General features: G+C 32.6%; 1 protein-coding gene and 1 pseudogene across 1 annotated transcript; both read right to left on the bottom strand.

Moving 5' to 3' along the window:
• Positions 1 to 532: 532 nt before the first annotated feature.
• On the bottom strand, positions 533 to 2,007 carry LOC104877344 (TMV resistance protein N-like). Its single transcript, XM_010667131.1, has 2 exons — positions 1,529 to 2,007; positions 533 to 782 (listed from the first exon to the last, which is right to left on the bottom strand). Exons 1-2 carry the CDS (start codon positions 2,005 to 2,007, stop codon positions 533 to 535), a joined length of 729 nt encoding a protein of 242 aa, XP_010665433.1.
• An 11,972-nt stretch (positions 2,008 to 13,979) lies between these two features.
• On the bottom strand, positions 13,980 to 17,401 carry LOC100249850 (disease resistance protein RPV1-like; annotated as a pseudogene).
• Between the last annotated feature and the right edge of the window lie 7,055 nt (positions 17,402 to 24,456).

Below are 24,456 nucleotides of genomic sequence, written 5' to 3'. Positions count from 1 at the left end.
TTTAATCATTTCATTTTATGCATAGTATCATATGAAAGATAAAATAAAATTATGGAAAAAAAATCAAAATACAAATCTTGTAAAAACCTCTATTAGGACAAATACATCTTAGAAAATGTTACATACTTACAAAGACAGCATCATAAATTCTTTTTCAAAGGTTTCCTTTATGGAAAATTTATTAAAATAAGAAAGAAAAATAGAGATGTAATTAAATAGAGAAAATATGAATTCGTTAAATATTTATTTTCTAAATTTTCTTTTTAGATTAGTTTAATTTTTTTTTTCTTTTTAACTTTAATATTATCTAGTAGGATTGGCATGGCATATTTTTATCAAATGTAAATAGTGGGTTGGACCCATTAAATATATTTCAATCATGATCAAAGAATAAAATTCTAAACGGAATGGGAAGGGAAAACATAAACTGCACTCTCTTGTTCTGATAAATGAACTGATCACAAATTTTTCCATACTTTTGTTAACATAGATTTGACACCCTTTGAAGTTTAAGTCATCATCTCACTCAGACTCAGATATAAAATGAATCCAACATCTCCGAAACAAGTTGGGAATAATGTTGGGAAATAATGTCATCAACTTCAGTGTAGTCAAAATGTCCTGGCGCAATGTGAAGAGTGCTTGAGTGTGGACTTGGTACCACTTCCGTATTTTGTATAGGAGAATCTTCCTCTACCAGGCACTTAGCATCACCTGGGTATAATCCGAAGAGCTTTTTCAAAACTTCAATGACTATTTCCCTGATAAACTTAGGCTCAGGCCTGCCATGTAATATGCACATGCACGTAGTAAGTCGTGCAGCAATCCAAAGTCAATGAAAATAAAGAACATAGGATTTTCCGTAGTTCTTCTCCATGCAGTTGAAATGTAAATAGGAAACTTAAGTATAAATTAACAAGGTGATCAAGGTATAATGGGTCAAATTTCTATTTTGAGCTTGTTTCATTGTTTGTGGAAGATTTTAAATACCATGTTTAAACAAAATCGGAAAATAAGGTTTTGTTTTATAACTATTTTCAAAAATAGTTTTATGTTCTTTCAAACAAAAATATAGGAAAACTTGTTTAACAATAATAAAAATAAAAATAAAAATAAAACACACTTTTTAAATAGAGTATAAGACTTAATAAACAGTTTTTGAAAATTGATCTTAAATATTTTATGAAACAAAAATTTATTTGAAAATTATTTTTTAATGTTTTATAGAATAAAATTTTGTTTAAAAACTTAAAATGTTCTTAATTTATTTTCTATGTTTTTACAAAAAAAAAAAAAAAAGTATATATTTGAAATGTTATATTTTTAACCATTTTTCGTGTTTATATAATTAGCTTTTAAAATAGTCTTAGAAAACAAGTGAAAACACTTGAAAACTACAAGATGTTATAAGAGAACTTTTTCTAGAACGGTTACTTGACAGGCCTAAATTAGCGATCTCAAAAATAACTATGACAATAGAAGTAAGAACCAAAAGGAAAGGGGAAAAAAAGGAACTTTGAAAGATTACTTCTTGTGTGAATTCCAGCCCGCTAAATTGGCAACTTCACTAAGGGCCTTGCTCCAATTCTTCACCTTATTCATATCCTGCTTCAAAGTCTTTTCATGCTTAACCAAGGCCTCTCCAAAGGTCCTTTCATGTTTTCGCACAACTGATGGATCCACATTGTAGAAAATGGGCAGAACCAGTTGTCTCATGGTATTGCTGCATTCTAGTATCTTGACAAGCTCCTCTAAGCACCAAGTTGAACTCGCATAGTTTTGAGAGAGAATTATGATAGAACACCTTGATCCTTCAATTGCTTTTACAAGTGTAGGAGATATGGATTCGCCTCTCCTAATCTCGTAGTCATCAAAGAAAGTGTTGACTCCTCTCCTGCACAAGGCCTCATAGAGATGAGCAGCAAAGCCTAAGCGGGTGTCTTCTCCTCTAAAACTGAGGAACACATCATAAATCCATTGAGAAGAGGCAAAAGAAGGAGCCGCCATGGAAGCAGAGAGGAGAGAGAGACAGCAGGCAGATGAAGTCCTAGGTTTGAGATCTCAACTCTAAATTGATGTCTGCAAATACAAATGCTAGGGTTGGTTTATATAGTTCCCAATACCACATAGCAATCATGAAATTGAATACTACATCTAAATCTAAATATGTTTACTAATTTGCACAGGAAACAAATAAAGAAATAAATAAAATCAGAAAACATATGACATGGGTGGTAGGTCTAAGGGTCTCCAACGGGCCGGGCCGGGCCGCCCGGCCTTGAGGAGAAAGGCCCATGGCCCAGCCCGGGGTGGGCCACTAAGCCCGTTGATTGGTCAACGGGCTGGCCGGGCCAGGCCCTTGGTATATCTAAGGTCCGTGGCCCAGCCTGTGGGCCCTCAAGCTGGGCGGGCTAGGCGGGCGGGCTGGCGGGCGGGCTTGGGTAAAAATTAAAATATTTTGAGTTTCGAACCCCTTCCCTTATGGATCCATAAGGAGAGCTAGCCACCAACTGAGCTAACCCTCTTTTGTGTAACTATTTTGCATTAGTTATATATATATATATTAGAAATGTTGTATGATTTTTTTTAAAAAATAAAAGTGAGTTGGTTGTTCAATGGTCACATGACCGTTGAACATGCCACTCATAATTTAATATCAAATATATGATTGTTGAACGGTCTTGACATTTAAAAAAAAAAAAATTAAATCCTAATATTTAAATCCCTATAAATATTAAATACCCTCAATTTTTTTCTGTTCTCTCAACTCTTAAGCTCTCTCCCATTCCACAATATTTCCAATTATTGCATTTTGTCTCAAATTATTCAATATTATTGGTGGTGAAAAACAAGCATTGGTGGTTCAAAGAGTTCAAATTTGAAGGAATTTCTGCTTCGGTTCTCCAATTTAGTAACATACTTCACCTTTTCTTTTATTTATTTGTTACATTTTAATTTTACATTTATTATTTTTAGCATAATATTTTATCAATAATTATAATTATGGCGAGTGGTTCTTGTTCTTCATCTAATGCATGTAATAGCAAAAAATTTACTTCAAATATATGGAATTTTTTTATAGAATAGAAATAAATTTAGAAAATAATAAAAAAGAAATAAAAAAAATGTAAAATTTGTAACAAACTTCTTAGTGGTGGCTCAAATGCAGGTACAAGTCATTTAAAAAGGTATCATGAAAATTGTAAAACTAAAAATAATGTAGATATTAGAAATTATATGCAATTAGGTAAAGATGAAAGTGGAAATTTAAAAACATTTTCTTATGATGAATCTTATTGTCGTGAAGAAATGATTGGTTATATAATAAGAGCATAACAACCTTTCAATTTCATGGAAAATCATGATTATACGGGAACAATGCAACGAGCTGTTAATCCTCAGTTTCAAGGTTGCTCTAGAAATACAGTTAAAAGAATTCTTATAAAAAAATTTGAAACACAAAAAGAAAATTAAAATTTTTTTTTTGCAAATTTTGAAGGAAGAATTTGTTTAACATCTGATATTTGGACATCTTTAACTCACAGTGGTTTTTTATGTATAACTGCTCATTATATTGATAATGAATGGAAATTAAATAAAAGAATTATTTCATTTAAAATAATAAATGCTCCACATAATGGTAAAAATATAGCATCTTTAATAAATGATGAAATTATAGATTTTAACATTCGTGATAAAATATTTACAATAACATTAGATAATGCTTCTAATAATGATGCAGCAGATTAAAACGATATTGACAAATAAAAGAAGATCAATGTAAAATATTTCATGTGCGTGGTTGTGCACATATTTTAAATTTAATTGTAAAAGATGGATTAAAACACATTGATGATACATTATAAAAAATTGGAGGCATTGTTGCGGGTCTTAATAGTTCTCAAGCAAAACATGAATTATTTTTTTATTGTTGTAAAATGTTAAATATGAAAAAAAGAAATATAAATTTGAATATGCCCATTAGATGGAATTCCACTTATAAACTTTTACAAACTATTATAAAATATAGAAAAGTGGTAGAACTATATGAAATACAATTAATTAGCAATGATTGTAAAACAGATATTGATGTATTAAATGATTATGATTGACATATTGCAGATCTTTTAAGAGATCTTTTTGAAGTATTTGATACTTCAACAAAAAAAATTTGTGATGTATATTATCCATCTTCAAACCGAGTTGTCATGCAAATAACTAATATTTTTATTGTACTTCAAAAATATTTAAATTTGGATATATTTAATGATGCAATATTTGCAATGATAGAAAAATTTAGAAAATATTGGGGAGAAATACCTTTAATTTTTTATCTTGGTTTAATTGTGGACCCTAGATTGAAATTTGAAACTTTGGATGAATGGTTAACAATTATTTATTTTAATGACCAAATAAAAATTGAAGAAATTAAAAATGAAATAAATTCATTATTATATAATTTATATAACTATTATAAAGAAAAATATGGTACTGATATTAGTTCTATTAAATTACCACCTACATCTACAAGCTCTTCATCCTTTTATAAAGGAGCTCTAGAAATGTTAAAAAGTCGAAAGAAGGCAACAAATAGTTCTCCAAACAACACAACTGATTTAGATAGATATCTCAATATTGATTTAATTTCATTTGAAGATGATGAAGATTTTGATATTTTAATATGGTGGAAATCACAACAACACAAATATCATATACTTTCTATCATTGCTCGTAATGTACTAACAATTCCTGTGAGTACAGTTGCATCAGAAGCTACTTTTAGTGCAGGTGGAAGAGTAGTTAGTGATAAACGATGCAGCTTAGCGCCGGATTCTATTGAAGCAAATATATGTGTGAAAGACTGGGCAATAGCAGATAAAATGATATTTGATTCTTTTCAAGAAGAAAATATGCTTGTCGATATGGAAAAACTAAAATCATCAAGATCTTCATGGATTTGCGATAGTTCGCCATCACCGTCAAGAGATAATGATTAAAATATTTTACTAAATGTATGTCATATTTTTATTTTTATTTTTGTGGTTGACAAGTACAAATGATTGACAAATAAGTAGATGCCAATCTAGTTGGGATGTATTTATTTTGTAGTAATGTAAACTTTTCCCACATTTTCAAATGTAATGTATATATTCAATGAATAAAATAGTTAGCAATGAATATTTTTATTAATGTAGTCTTTTCTATTTCTTGAATATTTTATATATATATATATATATATATATATTTAAGTGGCGGGCCTATGGGCAGGCCAGCCCGTCGGGCCAGACCGGGCCTAAATTGGGGCCCATAGCCCGGCCCATCCAGAAATGGGCTCAGGCCGGGCTTGGGCCTGGGCCATGGGCCGTGGGCTTTTTGGAGGCCCTTAGGTAGGTCTGACTTTTGGATTTTAATTTATTTTAGTCTGTAATTATATATTCATAATTTTAAAATTTTATTTTAGTCGAACTCTTTTTCACAAACCATTGAAACTACTTTATGCTCCCCGTATGATTTGGTGTTTGCAAGATCAAAAATATCAATAAGAGCAATGATTTTTTTCTTCTTGAAACTAAAAAATAGGACAGCCAAACATAATTCTTTAAAATTAAAAAATTAAAAAAAGGAAAAATTTTCTGAAAAGAAAAATCGAAATTTTGTATAAAGAACTTCCCAAAATTTTGTACAAAACTCCCATCTTGTCAAATAGTTGCTGTTGATGAAATATTCGGAACTCAAACAGAACTCTCAAAACCAATCATGAAGTCTTCTCTACAAGTTACAGGTAAAATAGTATAATATGACCATGAATGAAACCCATCTAAAGACCTCATCAGAGTGAAAACTTACAGAATCCAAACCAAGCTTCAATTGAGTTGACGAGTCGACTCCGGCAAAGGGTCGTTTAAGAAATAGAAAGATACATATAGGAAAGACACAAGGAGAAGTGAAATAATATGAAGAGTCCACGCCAAGTCGCCTCGGCAAAAAATTGCGAAAGGAGGCGGAAATTTCAGCGCTGCTACCGTAACGGAAAGACCTGAAAATCAACTCCGTGTGAAAGCTAGAGTCCACGCGAAGTCGCCTCGGCAAAAAATTGCGAAAGGAGCCGGAAATTTCAGCGCTGCCGACATAACGTAAAGACCTGAAAATCAACTCCGTGTGAAAGCTATTGCCCCAGAAGAAAAGCATATCACTATGAAATGATGACATCTAACATCAACATTAAAATAATAATTAATTTAATAGTTTTAACCATATTATAAAGGTCCAGAAATTTACTTTTCCGTACCATATCCAGCCAATAAGATTAAGACACATGGCAGGCAATTAAAAAAACCATCAATTCTTTGCCAAGGGAATTAATCTCATGCACCATAATACACTGCTATGATCTTTAATAATAACCAATTATATAAAATCTTTTTTAGAATTTTTTTATCAAGTGGTAAAATAAAGAAAATTTGGGGGAAATATTTTTGTGAAATGATAAACTTTTACAAAAATGATAAATTTATGATAAAGAAAATTCATAATTGTATAATAACCTTTAATTATTTTAATCTTTGAATTTTTTGGAGATTATTTTCATAAATTCCAAAAACAACTGAAATCATCACACGTATTTTTGTCAATTAAAATGAGAAAAAAATATAAAAAATAAAATTTTCAAAAAATTTATAATATACAAAGAATATGAGGAAGATACGAAAAATATGAAGATCCTCACATTTTTTGTATTCTTCTCACATTCTTTGTACCTCAACCCATTTTTTAATATTTTAATCTTTTAATTTTTTTTTTCAAACATTATTTACTTCAATTGCAAGTGTAATTAGTGTTTTTACACACTATTATCGGCAAGGGAAGTGAAAAAAAAAATTCAAAATTAAAAAAACTTAGAAACTTCAAAAAATTTAGAAGATACAAAAATGTGAGGAGGGTGGTACAAGAAATGTGAGTATAGAATAAATGAAAAAAAAAATCTCTTACCTTTACATTTCTCATACCCTCATCATATTTTTTGTATACCACGAATTTCTTAATAGTTTAATCTTGTAATTTTTTAAAACATTATTTGTTTCAATTTCAGGTTCTTTTTATCGAATATTATCATCTAATGAAGTGAAAATAAAAAATTTAATTAAAATTTTGAAAAAATTTAGGGATACAAAAAATTTGAGGAGAGTATAAGGAACGTGAAGAGGAACAAGAAATGTGAGGATATTAAAAACGAAAAAAAAAAGAGTCCACCGATCCTTTTTACACAAAATTATTAGCGAGTGAAGTAAAAGATAAATTAAAAATTAAAAATTTCAAAAAATTTAGAGGTCCAAAAAACTATGAATAGGGAGGGTAGGAGTATTGTGAGGGCCGGGTGCAAGAAATGTTAAGTCATTTTGTAGCTCAAGTAAGGGGTAGGCTTTTTTATTTTTCTTCCTATTTTAGCTTAGATTAGGTTTTACTTCCTTTCAACGTAGTCTTGCTTAGGATGTTTTCCTTCATCTTTTAACTCTATTTGTAAGCTTTTTTTATCTTCATTTACTTCATTTGTGGATGAATTTACGTGTAAGTACTTATTTAGTTTCTTGAATTAGGAGATGGTTTTATGATGGATGGACACCTACAGTTGTAGCTCCACAAACATTGTGGGCTTAATGTACAAATTTTATATTTTTGTTTTGCATAATAATTTTGCCTTGAAAAATCTCTCTATCTTCAACTCAAATCTTTGATTCATAAAATGAAGTAACCACACATGGATGAACGAATTAAAACCCTAGCACCTAAATTGCATCATAATAATTCCAAAATTTAAAACAGTAATGTGACATGGGACCTATCAAAATCTACAAACCAAAAATTTAAGCTTCCATGCATTGACAACTACATGTTTGTTACAAGATAACCATAGTAGTTTACCCTTTAAGGACCCCTCTCCATAGCACAAGAGATCTAGCTGAATAACGAAATTATAAAAGCTTGTAGATATGAAAACCAACAACAAAAACACATCGAGTAGATATCAAGAAAAAGAGTACTTATGATGGAGAGAATTAAAGTGTAGCCAAACATAGTTGCAACAAGCTTACTTCAATAGAAAATGAAATTCTAAGCTAATCTGTAAGTTAAAACATAAAAATAACATGGAAATCTAAAACTATGAGAATGAACAAAATGGGCATCTTTCTAATGGGAAAGAGACGCCAAGTCTTCGACTACAAAATGAGGCGTCCATACCTTGAGGTTCAACTCTAATTTAGGCCAAATATGACATTTTTAGTCCCCTCAACCAACCTCAAATTTGAAATTGGTCAAAACAATGGAATAGAAAAATCTAACTTCTCTATGCATGCTCCACTTACGTTGTGGGAGAGGATATAGCTCTAAGAGGAATGATAGTATCTTGTACTTGAACCAGTGGCTCATTTTTTTCTAAAGTAGTAGGGAAAAGGACCAAAATATGCCACTGAAAAACTCTAGTGAGGAAAAGATAGGTTGTCAAGAATGTAAAGGAGGTAGAATAGGCAGTCAGTTGATCATTATATCTAGTATGGATCATACATGGATGGAATCGATACCTCTCCTAGGGTTTCCTCATCTAGGATCCCTGTGAAAGAGGATCAAGCCAGCCCTTGCAAATAACTTGATGCACTATATCACCCTTCAACTCTTCAAGAAAAATGCGGACAAAGGATGGAAAATCCATATACCTTTGAACTTTTTCCATTGCTTTATTTATTCCAATATGATATGGCTAGACTTAAGGTCATACTTTTCATTTAAGAATAAAAGTAACATCTACAAAAACATATAAAAAATAAGGGAAAACATCAAACAGTCAAGGATTGTTAGGCTAGCTCTAAAATAACTGGTTATGGGATGAAAACCGCTACAAAATGCATTGGAAGAGTATGAAAGAAAACCAGTTCTATATTGACTTGAGAAAACCAAAGAATTTTTTAGTTGCTAGTACAAAATTCCTTAAAATTGAAACTTTATTCATGTGCAACCCTAGTCTAAGGAAACTCTAAGGTCGTGCTCCCTTAAGAGTTTTTTATTCGATTCTCTCTTGCTCTCATATTGTGGTCTCTCTTGCAGCAACCACAGTCTCCATTTATTTCTGCTGCAACCCGGTTCCCCCATTGCTTCCTGCTGCACCTGTTGTAACCAGAGACTCCCTTACAACAGCCCTAGTGCAGCCTCACAACCATACTGCAGCCATCTTACACCGCACCACTCTCATCCTTTAACTGGAGGAATTATCTTCTTATAGTTATGAGCTGTAGCATTCCTTGTCCATGGTGTGCACATGAAGTCGAGGTTTCTCTGGCTGTTGAATTTTGGAGATAGGACACTGGTTTCCTACTACACCGAGGTTGACACCCGAGGAGGGCGGCTCTACTTTAAGGATAGTGTCTTGTCACATCTCAACCAACTTATTCCAATAAGTATTCTATTCTGGTTTTTTGTTTCTTGTCTGTTTGGTTTTGGGCTAGGTCATTTTCTATGATTATTTGACTCTTGAAACAACATTTGTAAGTTCATCATTGATATTATGTACAAAAATTTATGTAGAAAAATACAAACGAGAAAAGAAGAATCAAATATATAGATCCTAAGGATAAAGAATGAAATAAATTATTTGGTATACTCAAGCAGTAAATCAAGGTGATAATTCGGTGTTGTAGAACTTGATTGGGAGAGTAGGAAGTTGCCAAGTTGAGATCCATAACCACTAGGATGTCAGCAACATGGAAAGTTTCAAGACTAGAAGGAGACTTGGATGGGAAATGTGTGTGTTTAGCTAGGTTGGCAATTCCAGACAAAATTCCTAAGTGCATCCTAACTTAATTTTTCCAATCCTTTTATGGACTACTTGGCTAATGGAGATCAATTTGTTGAATTTTTCAAGAGACCAAGGTTTGTAGTTGAGGTTGGAGTTGGATGAATTTGAATCAACCATTGTATTTAAATGTTTTTTTTTTTTTTTTTGAGGAGTTAGGAAGGTTTAGGAAGCCTTCTTTTACTAGGTGTTCAAAATGTCTTGTTCCAAGATTGATCCAACTTATACTTTTTTGATGAAATCTCATCCGTTTGATCAAAGGTTTCCTTCATTTAAAAACCCAAAACTTACTTCCTGTTCAATATAGAGAGCTAGAGCAACAATCATTCCCTTTGTTTTTTTTTTCTCCTCTCCTTTCTTAATTTAGGTTTTTTGGTTGCCAAGAAAATCCAATTTTCCTAGTGTTTTTCAAACTGATTTATAATGGATTTTCTTGAAAAAAAATGGGTTGATTCTTCATTCATTCATATCTCAATTTCTAATCTATTTGGGTTCGGGTAAAAATTCTTTCACTTCTTGTGTGGATTCAATCAAGAAGAGGCCGAGATCGAGCTTAGTGTGGAATCTAAGTGTGCTCCAAAAGAAAAAAGTAAGAAGCTAAAAGTGAAAGGTACTAGTCAAGTGGTCCGAGAAGGATTAGTAGGTTTGAGTTAGGTAAAACCTTGTATTCAGTTTTTATTCTTCATAGTAGATGTTTTCAATCGATTATAGGCTCGTGGTTTTTTATCTTTTCGGAGGTTTTCCACATTAAAATTCGGTGTCAATTGTCTCTTTCTCTCACTATACTCTTTGATTTATTTTTAGTTTTTTATATCATTAGTTACTTGGGCATATATGGTGAATGGAAGAAATATGAGCTGAAATAAGTGTGATTCTCCATTGAATATTTTCAATAATTTTTCTGTTCATTTCGATTAATGATATCTTGTAGTAAAATGAAATTAGTTAAAAAGATAATTGTTCTTTTGAATTCATTTTGAGGAGTGTTGAAGCATTTGCATGTGAATGCATTTACAAATTGTTAGGAAAGTGTTATTGCATGCATACTTGATTCAGTTTGTGGAACTTGATTGTGAGAGTGGGTTTGTCTTTCCTAATACAAAGAAAAATGAGCAATCTAATTTTTTTTTTTTCATCTTTGAAAAGGCTTCAACAGTAAATGTATCTCTCCTAAATTAGAAAAGCCAAGGAACATGCCTTCAACTCTTTTTTCCCTATTAATCAAGATCAGAGAATAAGTGAAAAGCATGAAAAATCCATTCATAAAAACTTGCATCCATCTTGAATCCATTTTGAAGTAAATCAACATATTGATGATCTCTATCATCCAATTAATTACACAAATTAAATCACTAAGTGTGAAATTGAATATGATAGGAATGATATTAAATCTACATGAAGCTCATCTAGGATTGATACTGTCTCTACTTGCTCAACCTTTTCAAAGAAATTTGCCCAGAGCCCCTATCTATAAAGTTACTAAAAAACAGATTGTTATATAAATTAGAGTTGATAATTTCTTATGAATAGATATTCATACCTAACAAAATAGAAACTCCTAACAACAACAATATAAAACCTCAATGAACCGTTCACATAAAATACTCTTTGAATTTTAAAAACCAGATCTAATTCAATTTTTTTTAAAAAAAAAAAAACTTCTTAAATTAAGTTTAAGATTTCAATATATCCTCTTAAACTTGATTTATAATTTCAAATAACATCCATAATGTTCTAAAATCTTCAAACTTTTGTAAAATATTCGCAATTTGATCATGGGACTTGCAAATTTTAATTGTACTTTTTTTTTCTTCATGACTATCTAAAAAAAAAATGATATCTTGTATCTATATGTTTGTATGGATCATAAAAAATTGGATTTTCTGATAATGCAATAATCATTGATTAATTTGGTTTTTGTGGTGATAAATTAAGCTCAATCAACAAATTTTTAAGCCAATTTGCATGATATATATGCACTGTTGTTAAAATAAATTCCGCTTAAAAGGATCATAATAGGCTGTTTCTTTGATGTATAAGTGAACGTAACATCTCCCACACATAAAAAAACATAGAGTCAATTATTCTCTTTCGATCGTTTAATCTCTATCCCAATCACCATCACCATATCCAACAAACTTGAAATTGTTAAAGAGTGGATAATATAAACCATAATCAAGTGTACTTTTGATGTAGTGAATAATTCATTTGGCAGTTTTCATGCAAGTCACCATTAGTGTTTTCATATAATGACTAGCAAGTTTATATGCTAAAAAAGAGTCTGACCTTGTACTAGTCAAATAGCATTGGCTTCCTACTAAGCTTTTATTTATTTATTTATTTATTAAATCCATGGTTTCTCTTTCATGTCTTTATACTTTAACTCTAGATTTTATTAGTTTGTTAATCAAATTACAAATATTTATGTCAAACTTCTTGAAAATTTCTTTTGCACAGTCTTCTTGAAAAAATAAACACCTTTTTAGTTTGCTTGACTTTTATTCCAAGATATTATACAGATGATTAGAAAAGCACATGAATTCTACCCACCTCACAACAATATAGAAAACATTCTAGATTCTCCAAAATATTGTGATTCAATTCATCAGTTAAAATCTCAAGCAAACATAAGACTAATGACCTATATACATACGTCATCCATTAGCTAAATTAAATTTCAATTCCTACTGAAGGCTTATGTTAAGAAACAAGAGTGGCATACCAAGAAGAAAGATCCAAAATGGACCTCAATGCAGCAAATGAACCAGGTGCCAAGGAATAGATGTCATTTTGACTGGAATTGCCCTTAAGTTGAATGGCGGTATCTGTGGATTCTCTCAGTATCTGCGGAAGTGAATCTTCTCTCAGTGTCTTCAAATCTTCAGGAGTGAATCTACACCCATAACTTCAAAGAGGGCACTTCCACTAAGATTCCCCCTCATCAGTGTAGTAATCACTAGATTCTGATTCCTGCTTAGAGAAACCACTTGCACTGGGTTCCCCCTCATCAATTTCATGAAGGAGAGTTGAAATTTGAGAGAGAGTAGAGATGTGTTGGATAATTTTTAGACTGTCATATTTCACATCTTCCCTACTATACATTAGACCAACCCCACACCTCTTAATCACAGGGAGCATGTGGGTGATCATAAGAAATGAAGCCTGAATGTGGTTCACTTCATGCCACTTGATGGAGCTAGAAACTGGTGCATAGGCCAGCCACACATGGTCTGGCTCAATTAATGCATGTCCAAGAGTATGATCACAGAAAGCATCATAAAAAAATACCAGTCCAGACTTGGAAATCAGGGAGGTACAAATTTGGAAGGACAAATCAGCATGGTTGGCATGAGGCATATCATTGAAATCAATGACAGCGGAAAGAGCAAAACCCAGGAAGTTAGAATTAAACCAATTTGGAGATAGCTTAATATTTACTTCACACCCTGTGCTCTGATGTCCAATCCAATCTGGTATTCCACTTCCAGGGAGAATAGTGTTGAATGGAACTGGCTGGGATAAGGAAAGTTGTACAATGAAAATCATGATGATGTTGAGAGCGATGAAACTCTAGTTCCTTAATTTTATTCTCTACTTTAATGAATACTTGGCATTATACGATATAGAACTTCATATTATCACTCTTTACTTACAATATGGTGCCACTAAGGAGAAGGGGGGAAAATAGTTCTAAAAACTAGGTAACAGTTGATAAATGAAAATGATAGACAATAGAAGAGAACAAACTCACATGAAAATCTGTCTGGGTAGCATCCATTGCCACTGTTAGGAACAAAGTTTCAAGGCTGCTTTGATACTCCATCAGTTTGAAACAATTCATAAATGAGGCATGGTAGAGCGACTTGTAAATTGATTGGTTTGGGATGATTTCTAATGATGTGCAATTATGTGCATCTATTGATTGTATACTTGATGGGAGCTCTAACAATGCTTGCAGGCTTCTGCAATTATGTAGGTCAAGTCTTGTCAGCTGAGAAAGTCGACTCAACACATTTGAAGGCAAACTAACAAAGTTGTTCCCACTTAAATTTAGTTTTTTCAGTGAAGATAAGAGACCAAGTTTACTAAGGTCTGCTTCCTCAGATAGATTGCAGTGACTTAGATCTAAGTGCTGTTAGGAGCATAAGTCTGACAGCAGGAGGAAATCAATGGAATGTGAACTTCTTCTAGGCAATGACCATGAAAGAGATGGTGGTCCACTACATCCACCAAAGGATAATACTACAAGGTTTCTAAAGAGGGAAATAGAAGAAGGCATTCCTCTTATAGCAGTTCCATTTGAATAAAGCTTCTTGAACCATTCTAGGTTCCCAAAGTTCTCTTGAACATCTTCAGATTCCAAGCTACCAGAAAAAATCAGGGTTTCAAGAGATTTCAAATTATGAATACATGTTGGAAAACTCCTGAACTTTTTGCAGTTTTTAAGATCCAATAGAACAAGCCCACTGGCATACTCAATAGAGGAAGGTAATTCCTTTATAGCAGTCCCATCTAAATAGAGCTCTGATAGATGTTCCATGTACCCTCGGATCTCTGGAAACTTCTCAAGTTTTGAGCAGCCTGAGAGAATAAGGATTTGAAGAGATTCCAACTTACCACTGCTCGGAAAATACCTAAGGTTTATGCAATTTCTCAAACTCAAGAAAATGAGCTTGCTTAAACCTCCCAGAGATGGGTGGATCTTATGCAAATGTGTGCAATCTTCAAAAACCAACCGTTCAAGATTGGTGATCCCTGAGAAATCCGGTGTCTCAGTTAGCTGCTTGGAGCTGAGTTCCATGAATTTTAACTTGTCAAGAACCTGTAACAAAGAAAGTGGATAGAACAAATAAGTTTTCAATGACTTGTCTAAAAAACAACAAAAACAAATCATAATCATACCTTCACCCCTTTCCAAAGTTGTTTAATGTGGCTATAAGGCATGCTGAGATCAACAAGACACTTTGAGTTAAAATCAAATGACAATGATCTGAAAGGGTATCCATGTCAATACAAATATCTCAAGTCATCATAATGGAATTTAAAGTCCCTTGAAAACATAACCTTGCACTCTTCCTTTTGTGAAGTACATACTTCATCTCTGGGATCTTGAGATTTATAGACTTTGAGCAATCTAAGTCTATTCATTCGTGCAAATGCTTCAGTAGTAAAGAGTATTTCTTCTAAATTAGACAAGTCAAGGAATATTGCTTCAACTTCTTCAGTTGCCTAATTAACATTGATAAAAGCCAATGGATAAGTGAAGCATGCAAAATGCATAAAAACTTATTAAAGTTATATAGATGTATTATTACTTAAACAAAAACTATATTCCCAACCTTACATATCTTTCAACTACACCTTACCCACGAAAAAGGAATTTAATGTATTTGGCTCTTACCCTTTTTTTGTCAATACATGATAAACATCTTCATGAAACCACAACCTGCTGTGTTTTCCAGGTTCTTTAAGGGATGTTTGACGAACAATTTCTCTGCCCATTTCTTGTAACAAATCATGCATCATCAACCTATTGTCTAAAATAGTAATGAGGGACTTCTCAATGAGAACTCTTATTCCAATATCTGGGAAGAAACCACAACCATTTAGGATTTTCATAACATAATCTTTGTCCTCTCCTTTAAAAAAACTTGCAATGTCTAGAAATATATCCCTCTCTTTGTCATCCAACCCATAAAAACTCACTTGTAGCACATCTTGAATTTCCATATTAGGAATTCTTCTTAGTTTAGCCAGTTCACTTTCCCATTCATGCTTGCTCTTGCTAAATAAAAATGAACCTAAAACTTTAAGAGCCAATGGAAGCCCTTGAGCATAAACCATTACACACTTGGACAGCTCCACATAATCTTCTTGGGGATGGACTTGTTTAAAGGCATAATGACTGAAGAGCTCAAGAGCATCATCATTATTTAATTTCCTAACCTCATATACCTCATCTACTCCATGCATAACTAGCAAGTGCTTATTTCTTGTTGTTACAATGATTCGGCTTCCTTGACCAAACCAATCATGCTTTCCGACTAATACTTTCAATATTTTTGAACTGTTCACATCATCAATGACAATGAGAACCTTTTTGAAATGAAGCCTCGCTTTTATAGAACTGAGTCCTTTAATGTTTAGATTTCTATCCTCCAATAGTTGAGAAAGAAATTTTTCCTCTAATCCAAGGAACCCTCGTTTCTCCAAATCATCTCCTACATTTTCAAGAAAGGAGCAAGCTTCAAAATGACCAGAGATATGCTGACAAATAGCTTTGGCAAGAGTTGTTTTACCTATGCCTGCCATACCCCAAATTCCTACCATTCGAACTTCTCTAGACTCAATACATAATAGCAATTCCATTTCTTGTAAGCTAGAATTTATTCCAACCAGGTTCTTGGCATCACTTGAGGATATATGAAATAATCTATTCAAAATATCTATGACAATTTCCTAGATGAGCATAGGCTCATACCTGCCACATTTGAAAAACATATAATAAGTCCATGGCAACATAAAAGGAAACTAAAATAAAGTGAATAAGATATGATACCTAGGTTTGTGCATTTCAAAAAAATAGGTAGACGAGGAAATAAGTATAAATTAACACAGTGATCATCGTAGTATAATTAATCCAATTTCTCTAATAAATATAGTTCCAATATGACAAACTTCTTTCAAATGATCAACTATATGCATTGAAAAAGAGAATGGGGAATTCCATGTATGGAGGTCTTGTATGTAAACAGAAATTAAATTCCTTAGAAAGGATGCCTATATTCAAGTTTATGACATCTTAATAAGAAACTGAAAAAGCAGTATTCTACAAACCTACTCCTCTCATAACACAATATTAACATGGTATCTGTATAACCTTTTTTTCTTAATAATTAATGGGAGAATTTGGCAAAGAGCATTAAAGTGGGCAACATTGTTAATGTTAACATAACAATAATGATTTAGAAAAGTACTTATTCCTCGAATCCCAGCCAGATAAATTTGCAACTTCAACAAGAGCATCCTTCTAGATCTATACCCTTTTCTTATTTTCCTTCAAATTTTCTTCATGTTCAGTCAAGGCTTTTCCAAAATTTCCCCTTTGTTTCCGCACATCAGATGGATCCACATTATAGAAAATGGGGACAACTCTCTGTCCCCTGGTTTTCATACACTCTAGTATCTTCACCAACTCCTCTAAGCACCAGCTAGAAGAGGCATAATTTTCCAATAAAACAATGATAGAAAACATTGAGTTTTCAATAGTAGTAAGAAGTGCTGGAGATATGACTTCGCCTCGCCTAAGTTTGTCATCGTCGATAAAAGTGTTGATTCATTTGGTACACAACTCCTTATAGAGATGGGCAATGAAGCTTTTGCGGGTGTCTTCTCCTCTAAAGCTGAAGAAGGCATCATACCTCCAATGTTGAGAAGAAGAAGAAGCATCCATTTTGAAGAAGTCAGGGTTCAAAGTATCAGCAGGGTCTGGTTCAAATCGGTCGAGTCGTATCCGCCTAAACACCTGACGCGACGAGACCGACACCAGATACGATATAATGCACAAACTTGGCACGAAATTGTTAAGACTCGGCTGACTCGTCTGAGTTTCCGAGTTAACTCGGTTAGATTACAGAAAAATTTTCAAACATTCTCTTTTTCTTTCCCATCACAATAAAATATCATAACATTTTCAAAAATAAAATAAAAATTAGAGATTCCCCATTCAAAAGCAGACACCCATGATTCTGAAATTGGAGCTTTTAACCCAGAAGATCAAAGAAGGCGAAGAAGAAAAAACCCAAAACCCCTGACCTGTTCGGAAATAAGATGAGAAACCATTGAGGGCATGATTTAGGATTTACTTACCTGATTTTCCTAAAAATTGAGTATTACCGTAGAGTGAAGCTTTGGTGTCGGCGGTGGTAACTCGTCCAGTGGACTGAATCTTACAACGTTGACGTCGGCCAAGCAACCCCTCACAGTCAGATTGCTCCCCTTCAGTGTTGGGTCTTGCATAGTTGCAAATTGCAATTGCAGGTGGTGTCGTGTTGTGGGTCTTGACGGCAACGGCGGTGTGCAAGGGTGGAAGATTGGGAGCTCAAACTGGTAAAGTGAAAAAATTTACATTGATGGTAGCATATTAAATTAAATTAAATTAAATGATTGAGTACCAAAATGATATGGACGGTTTGGGACGAGATTTAATGATAAATTAAATGTATTTATATGGCATATTGAGAATTGAATCCAAAAAAAATTGTCTTATTAATATTTTAAGTTTATTTAATTATATCTACGTTTTTATAATTTATATAATATTTTTATAATTTTTTCAAATTTATAATTATTTTATTTTGTATATCAATTTGTTATCAAATCAAGATTCCAATATGTCTTGGAACTTCTTCGAGTCAATGATCAATATTGTAATTTTAAGCGATGGAAGCAATGGAGAGATGAAAAAGGAAGGTACATAATTATGAATATTAGGAAGAATTCATGAAAAAAAAATGGAAAAAAATAATAAATAAAATTTATAAAATATAAAAAACCAAAATTAATTCTTTGAATTATTAAGGAAATGAAAAGAGGATACATTTAACTTTAAATGATAGGAATTCTAGAATTGTCGAAGTTGAAGTGGATGGATAAAAGGAAAGAAAATAAAAACCAAATAAAAGTGATGCGGTAGAGCGAACATAAGTTAATTAAATTATTTTTAAGAGGATATTTGGTGGGTCAACTTACTCCCCTTATTAATAAGCATGCTAAAATAAGAATTAATTGATTAAAATATGAAATAAGTCTTATATTTATAAATCTAACCCTTTTTATATTTTTATTTGAAAAGTAACATATTTTTAATAGAAATATTTTTTACAATTTCAAGTATTTACATGTAGTTAAAAAATGATTATTTTTACCAAAAAAAAAAAAAGTAAGGATATTTTTATGAACAAAAAACGGTATCAATTAAATTTCAAAATCTGGGTTTTCAATTACTCTTTTAATCAAAGAACCCCTAAATAATTTAATACGATATCTTAAAATAAAAATAGCCTCTAATATTAAGTCGAAATAATTAACTTATTATTAATTTTAAATATTTTTTCCCTCATTTGTTCATGTTTAATGAGAGCATATTTTATGACCTTGACTTTACATTTACAATTCATTTTTTGTAGTAAATACTTTGATAGTTATCTTATTGTTGTAAAATGAGAATAAATGTGACTCAAATAAAAGTAGAGATGGCTATGTATTACTTTAATAATATATATAGAGAAAAGAAAGAAATCAAAGAAAAGAAATGTTGAGAGAATGAAAGAAAGAGAGAGAGAATGAGAGGAAGAGAATATCTTTCTTCTGCTCGGGATGCTTCTTACATGGGGTGTAAAAAGCCTTTTATAGGCTTAACAATATAAACTCCCATTACTCATCTTAAAGATGAGTAAATGGAGTTCATAAATAACCATCAATGTAGTCATTCACCATTATATTTACAACACTCCCCCTTGGATGATCACCATATTAAAAGAATATGTCTCATTAAAACCTTGCTAGTAAAAAACCCTAATAGAAAAACCTAGCGAAAGAAAATAGTACAATATTCTTTTCTTGGTATGTTAGGACTACCTTGTTAAAAACCTCGCCAGTAAAACCCAGTAGGACAAAACCTGGATAAAAGAAAAAAAAAGTACAGTACACTAACACCTTTTTACAAGCATACTCCCCCTCGTGTTGATATCATTGAGTTGACGCATTTTAATCTTGTGTATTAACTTCTTGAATGTTGAGATTGACAATGATTTTGTAAATAAATCTCATAGATTATCACTTGAGCATATTTGTTGCACATCAATTTCACCACTCTTTTGGAGTTCATGTGCATAAAAGAATTTTGGTGAAATGTGATTAGTTCTATCTCCTTTAATATAACCCCCTGTTATTTGTGTAATGAATGCAACATTATCTTCAAATAATATTGTCGGGTCACATTTGATAAAGAAAAGTCCACATGATTCCCGAATATGCTGGATCATAGATCTTAGCCATATACATTTATAACTTGCTTCATGAATTGTCAGTATTTCTAAATGATTTGATGATGTGACCACCATTGTTTGTTTGACAGATCTCCATGAAATAGCAATACCATTGCAATTAAACACATACCCTATTTGTGACCTACCTTTATGTGGATCTGAAAGATATCCTGCATCTGTATGTTCAAGCAATTGTTGTTTTGATTCCCTTGAGTAAAATAAACTCATATCAGTGATTCCACGAAGATAACGCAATATATGTTTGATACCATTCCAATGTCTTCGAGTTGGAGCAGAGTTGTATCTTGCTAATAAATTGACATAAAAAGGAATGTTTGGACGTGTATAATTGGCAAGATATATAAGTGTACCAATTGCATTAAGATATGGTACTTCAGGACCAAGTAACTGTTCATCTTTTTCACAATGACGAAATGGGTCATTTTTCACATCAAGTGATCGAACAACCATTGGAGAACTTAAATGATGCTTTTTATCCATATAAAAACGCTTCAAAACTTTCTTAATGTATGTTGATTGATATATTAAACTCCATTTGGAAAATGCTTGATCTGTAGGTTGAGACAAAATTTTGTTTTTCCAAAACCTTTCATCTCAAATTCATTTTTCAAGTAATTTGTTGTTCTTATGAGCTCTTCAAGAGTTCCAACAAGATTTAAGTCATCAACATACACTGCAATAATTGCAAATTCGGTTTTTGATTTCTTAATGAAGATGCATGGGCATATAGGGTTATTCACATACCCTTCTTTTAGCAAGAATTTGCTAAGGTGATTGTACCACATGCGTCCAGATTACTTTAATACATACAAAGATCATTGTAACTTGATTAAGTACATGCTACGAGGCTGTATAAATATTTTGGAAATTTAAATCCTTCAGGGATTTTCATGTATATATCATTTTCCATGGATCTGTATAAATATTTTGTAATAACATCCATGAAATGCATATCCAGTTCTTCTGAGATTGCCAAACTAATTAAGAAACGAAATGTGATTGCGTCCACGATGGGAAAATATGTTTCCTCGTAATCAATACCAGGTCTCTACGAGAAACCTTGTGCTACTGATCGCATTTTATATCTTATGATCTCATTATTCTCATTGCGCTTTCATACAAATACCCATTTGTACCCAACAAACTTTACATCTTCAAGTATTTAGACTACAAGTCCAAAAACTTCTCGTTTTATTAATGGGTTTAACTCTGTCTGTATAGCTTCTTTTCATTTTGGCCAATCATTTCTATGTCAACATTCTTCCACATTTCGTGGTTTGGGATCTTCATCATTTCTTATGATATCAAAGGCCACTTGGAAAGGAAAAATATTGTTAATAATAATATTATTTTGATCCCATTTTTCTCCCGTGTGTACATAACTTATTGAGATCTCACAATTTTCAAGTACCTGTGCCTCATCAGGAACTTCTCATTCAATATGTGGCTCTTCAGGGGTTTCTTGTTTAATATGTATCTCTTGAGAGGCTTTTTGTTCAATATGTGGCTCTTCAAGGGCTTTCTGCATTATTTGTGCCTCTTCTAAGGCTATAGATTTATCAATTTTAAATTGATCAGTCATTTTGATGGCCTCTTTTAGAGTGCCAAGTTTTTCTCGGGTTCTCCTTTTCTGGGGAGTTACATCCTTTGAGCCGACAAGTCTACCACATTTCAGACATATCTTAGATTCATTTGTTAACTGTCATACAGGGACATCAATCCGTGCTGGAGTATTTGCAATCGGGATATGTGACTTTGTCACTTTCTTTGTATCAATGAATGCATCTGGTAATTGATTTGCAAGATTTTGCAAATGAATGATCATTTGAACTTCTAGTTCACATTGATTTGTACGAGGATTAAGATGGGTCATAGTAGATGTCTTCCAACTAATTTCTCGTTGTTCTTTAGGAATCAACTTTTCTCCTCCTAATGACGAGAAAACACTCTCATTAAAATGACAATCCACAAAACAGGCTGTAAAAACATCGCTTGTCAAAGGTTCAAGATATCTTATGATAGATGGAGAATCAAAACTTACATAAATCCCAAGTCTTCGTTAGGGACCCATTTTAGTGTGTTGTGTAGGTGCAATTGGTACATATACTGCACAACCAAAGATTCGTAAGTGAGAGATATTTGGTTGTTTTTCAAGCACAAGTTGTGAAGGAGAGTATTCATGGTAAGTTGTAGGTCAAATAAGGACTAAAGTTGCAGCATGCATAATAGCATGTCCCCATGCGGAAGTATGTAATTTGGTTTTCATTTGTAATGGTCGAGCTATTAATTAGAGACATTTGATGAAGGATTCTGCTAAACCATTTTAGGTATGAGTATGAGCAATAAAATGCTCAATATTTATCCCTACTGACATGCAATAGTCAATGAATGTTTGAGAAGTAAATTCGTCAGCATTATTAAGACGTATTGTCTTAATTGGATAATCTGGAAATTGTGTTCGTAATTTGATTATTTGTGCAAGGAGTCTAGCAAAGGCAACGTTACGTGTAGAAAGAAGACAAACATGTGACCACCTAGTAAAAACATCTATTAAGATCATAAAATAATGAAATGGTCCATATGGTGGATGGATAGGCCCACATATGTCCCCATGTAATCTTTCCAAAAAGACTGGTGACTCGGATATGACTTTGGTAAAAGATGATCTGATTATCAATTTACCTTGTGAGCAGGCAGTACATGAGTATTCATTGGGCAAAAGAATCTTCTGGTTCTTTAGTGGATGCCCATGTGAGTGTTCAATTATTCGATGCATCATTGAAGACCTTAGGTGACCTAGTTTGTCATGCCAAATGACAAAAGCTTTTGGGTCGTTGAACTTCTGGTTCACAACAACATATGATTCAATAGGCTTTATAGTTGCATGATACAACCTAGAGGAGAAAGCCGAGAGTTTTTCCGTGATAAGCTTCTGGCCAAATATAATGGAAGTAATGTAAATATATTCTATATTATCTTCATTCATAGTTTCAATATGATATCCATTTCTGCGAATATCTTTAAAGTTGAGCAAATTTCTTTTGGATTTGCTAGAATATAAAGCGTCATTTGTTCAATATGTGCGTCTTCAGGGGCTTTCGGCATTATTTGTGCCTCTTCTAGGGTTATATATTTATCAATTTTAAACTAATCAGTCATTTTGATGGCCTCTTCTAGAGTGCCAAGTTTTTCTTGGGTTCTCATCTTCTAGGGAATTACATCATTTGAGCTGACAGGTCTACCATGCTTCAAGCGTATCTTAGATTCATTTGTTAATTGTCCTATAGGGACATCAAGACATCAATCTGTGCTAGAGTATTTGTAGTCGAGATATATGACTTTGTCACTTTCTTTGTATCAATGAATGCATCTGGTAATTGATTTGCAAGATTTTGCAAATGAATGATCATTTGAACTTCTAGTTCACATTGATTTGTATGAGGATCAAGATGGGTCATAGTAGATGTCTTCTAATTAATTTCTCATCGTTCTTCAGGAATCGACTTTTCTCCTCCCTAATGACGGGAAACACTCTCATTAAAATGACAATCCACAAAGCGGGCTATAAAAGCATCGCCTATCAAAGGTTCAAGATATCTTATAATAGATGGAGAATCAAAACTTACAATCTCAAGTCTTTGTTGGGAACCCATTTTAGTGTGTTGTGTAGGTGCAATTGGTACATATACTGCACAACCAAAGATTCGTAAGTGAGAGATATTTGGTTGTTTTCCAAGAACAAGTTGTGAAGAAGAGTATTCATGGTAAGTTATAGGTCGAATACGGACTAAAGTAGCAGCATGCATAATAGCATGTCCCCAGGCAGAAGTAGGTAATTTGGTTTTCATTAGTAATGGTCAAGCTATTAATTAGAGACATTTGATGAATGATTTTACTAAACGATTTTGGGCATGAGTATGAGCAACAGGATGCTCAATATTTATCTCTACTGACATGCAATTGTCAATGAATTTTTGAGAAGTAAATTCGCCAGCATTATCAAGATGTATTGTTTTAATTGGATAATCTGGAAATTGTGCTCGTAATCTGATTATTTGTGCAAGGAGTCTAGCAAATGCAACATTACGTGTAGAAAGGAGACAAACATATAACCACCTAGTAGAAGCATCTATTAAGAACATAAAATAATGGAATGGTCCACATGATGGATGGATAGACTCACATATGTCCCCATATATTCTTTCTAAAAATACTGGTGACTCAGATATGACTTTAGTAAAAGATGATCTGACTATTAATTTACCTTGTGAGCAGACAACACATGAGTATTCATTGGGTGAAAGAATCTTCTGGTTCTTTAGTGGATGCCCATATGAGTGTTCAATTATTCGATGCATCATTGAAGACCCTAGGTGACCTAGCCTATCATGCCAAATGACAAAAACTTTTAGGTCGTTGAACTTCTGGTTCACAACAACATATGATTCAATAGGCTTTATAGTTGCATAATACAACCCAGAGGAGAAAGTCCAGAGTTTTTCCATTATAAGTTTCTAGCCAAATATAATGGAAGTAATGTAA

Source organism: Vitis vinifera, chromosome 18 (genome assembly GCF_030704535.1).
Source record: "Vitis vinifera cultivar Pinot Noir 40024 chromosome 18, ASM3070453v1".
NCBI lineage: Eukaryota > Viridiplantae > Streptophyta > Magnoliopsida > Vitales > Vitaceae > Vitis > Vitis vinifera.
This window is presented reverse-complemented; position numbering and strand designations above follow the sequence as displayed.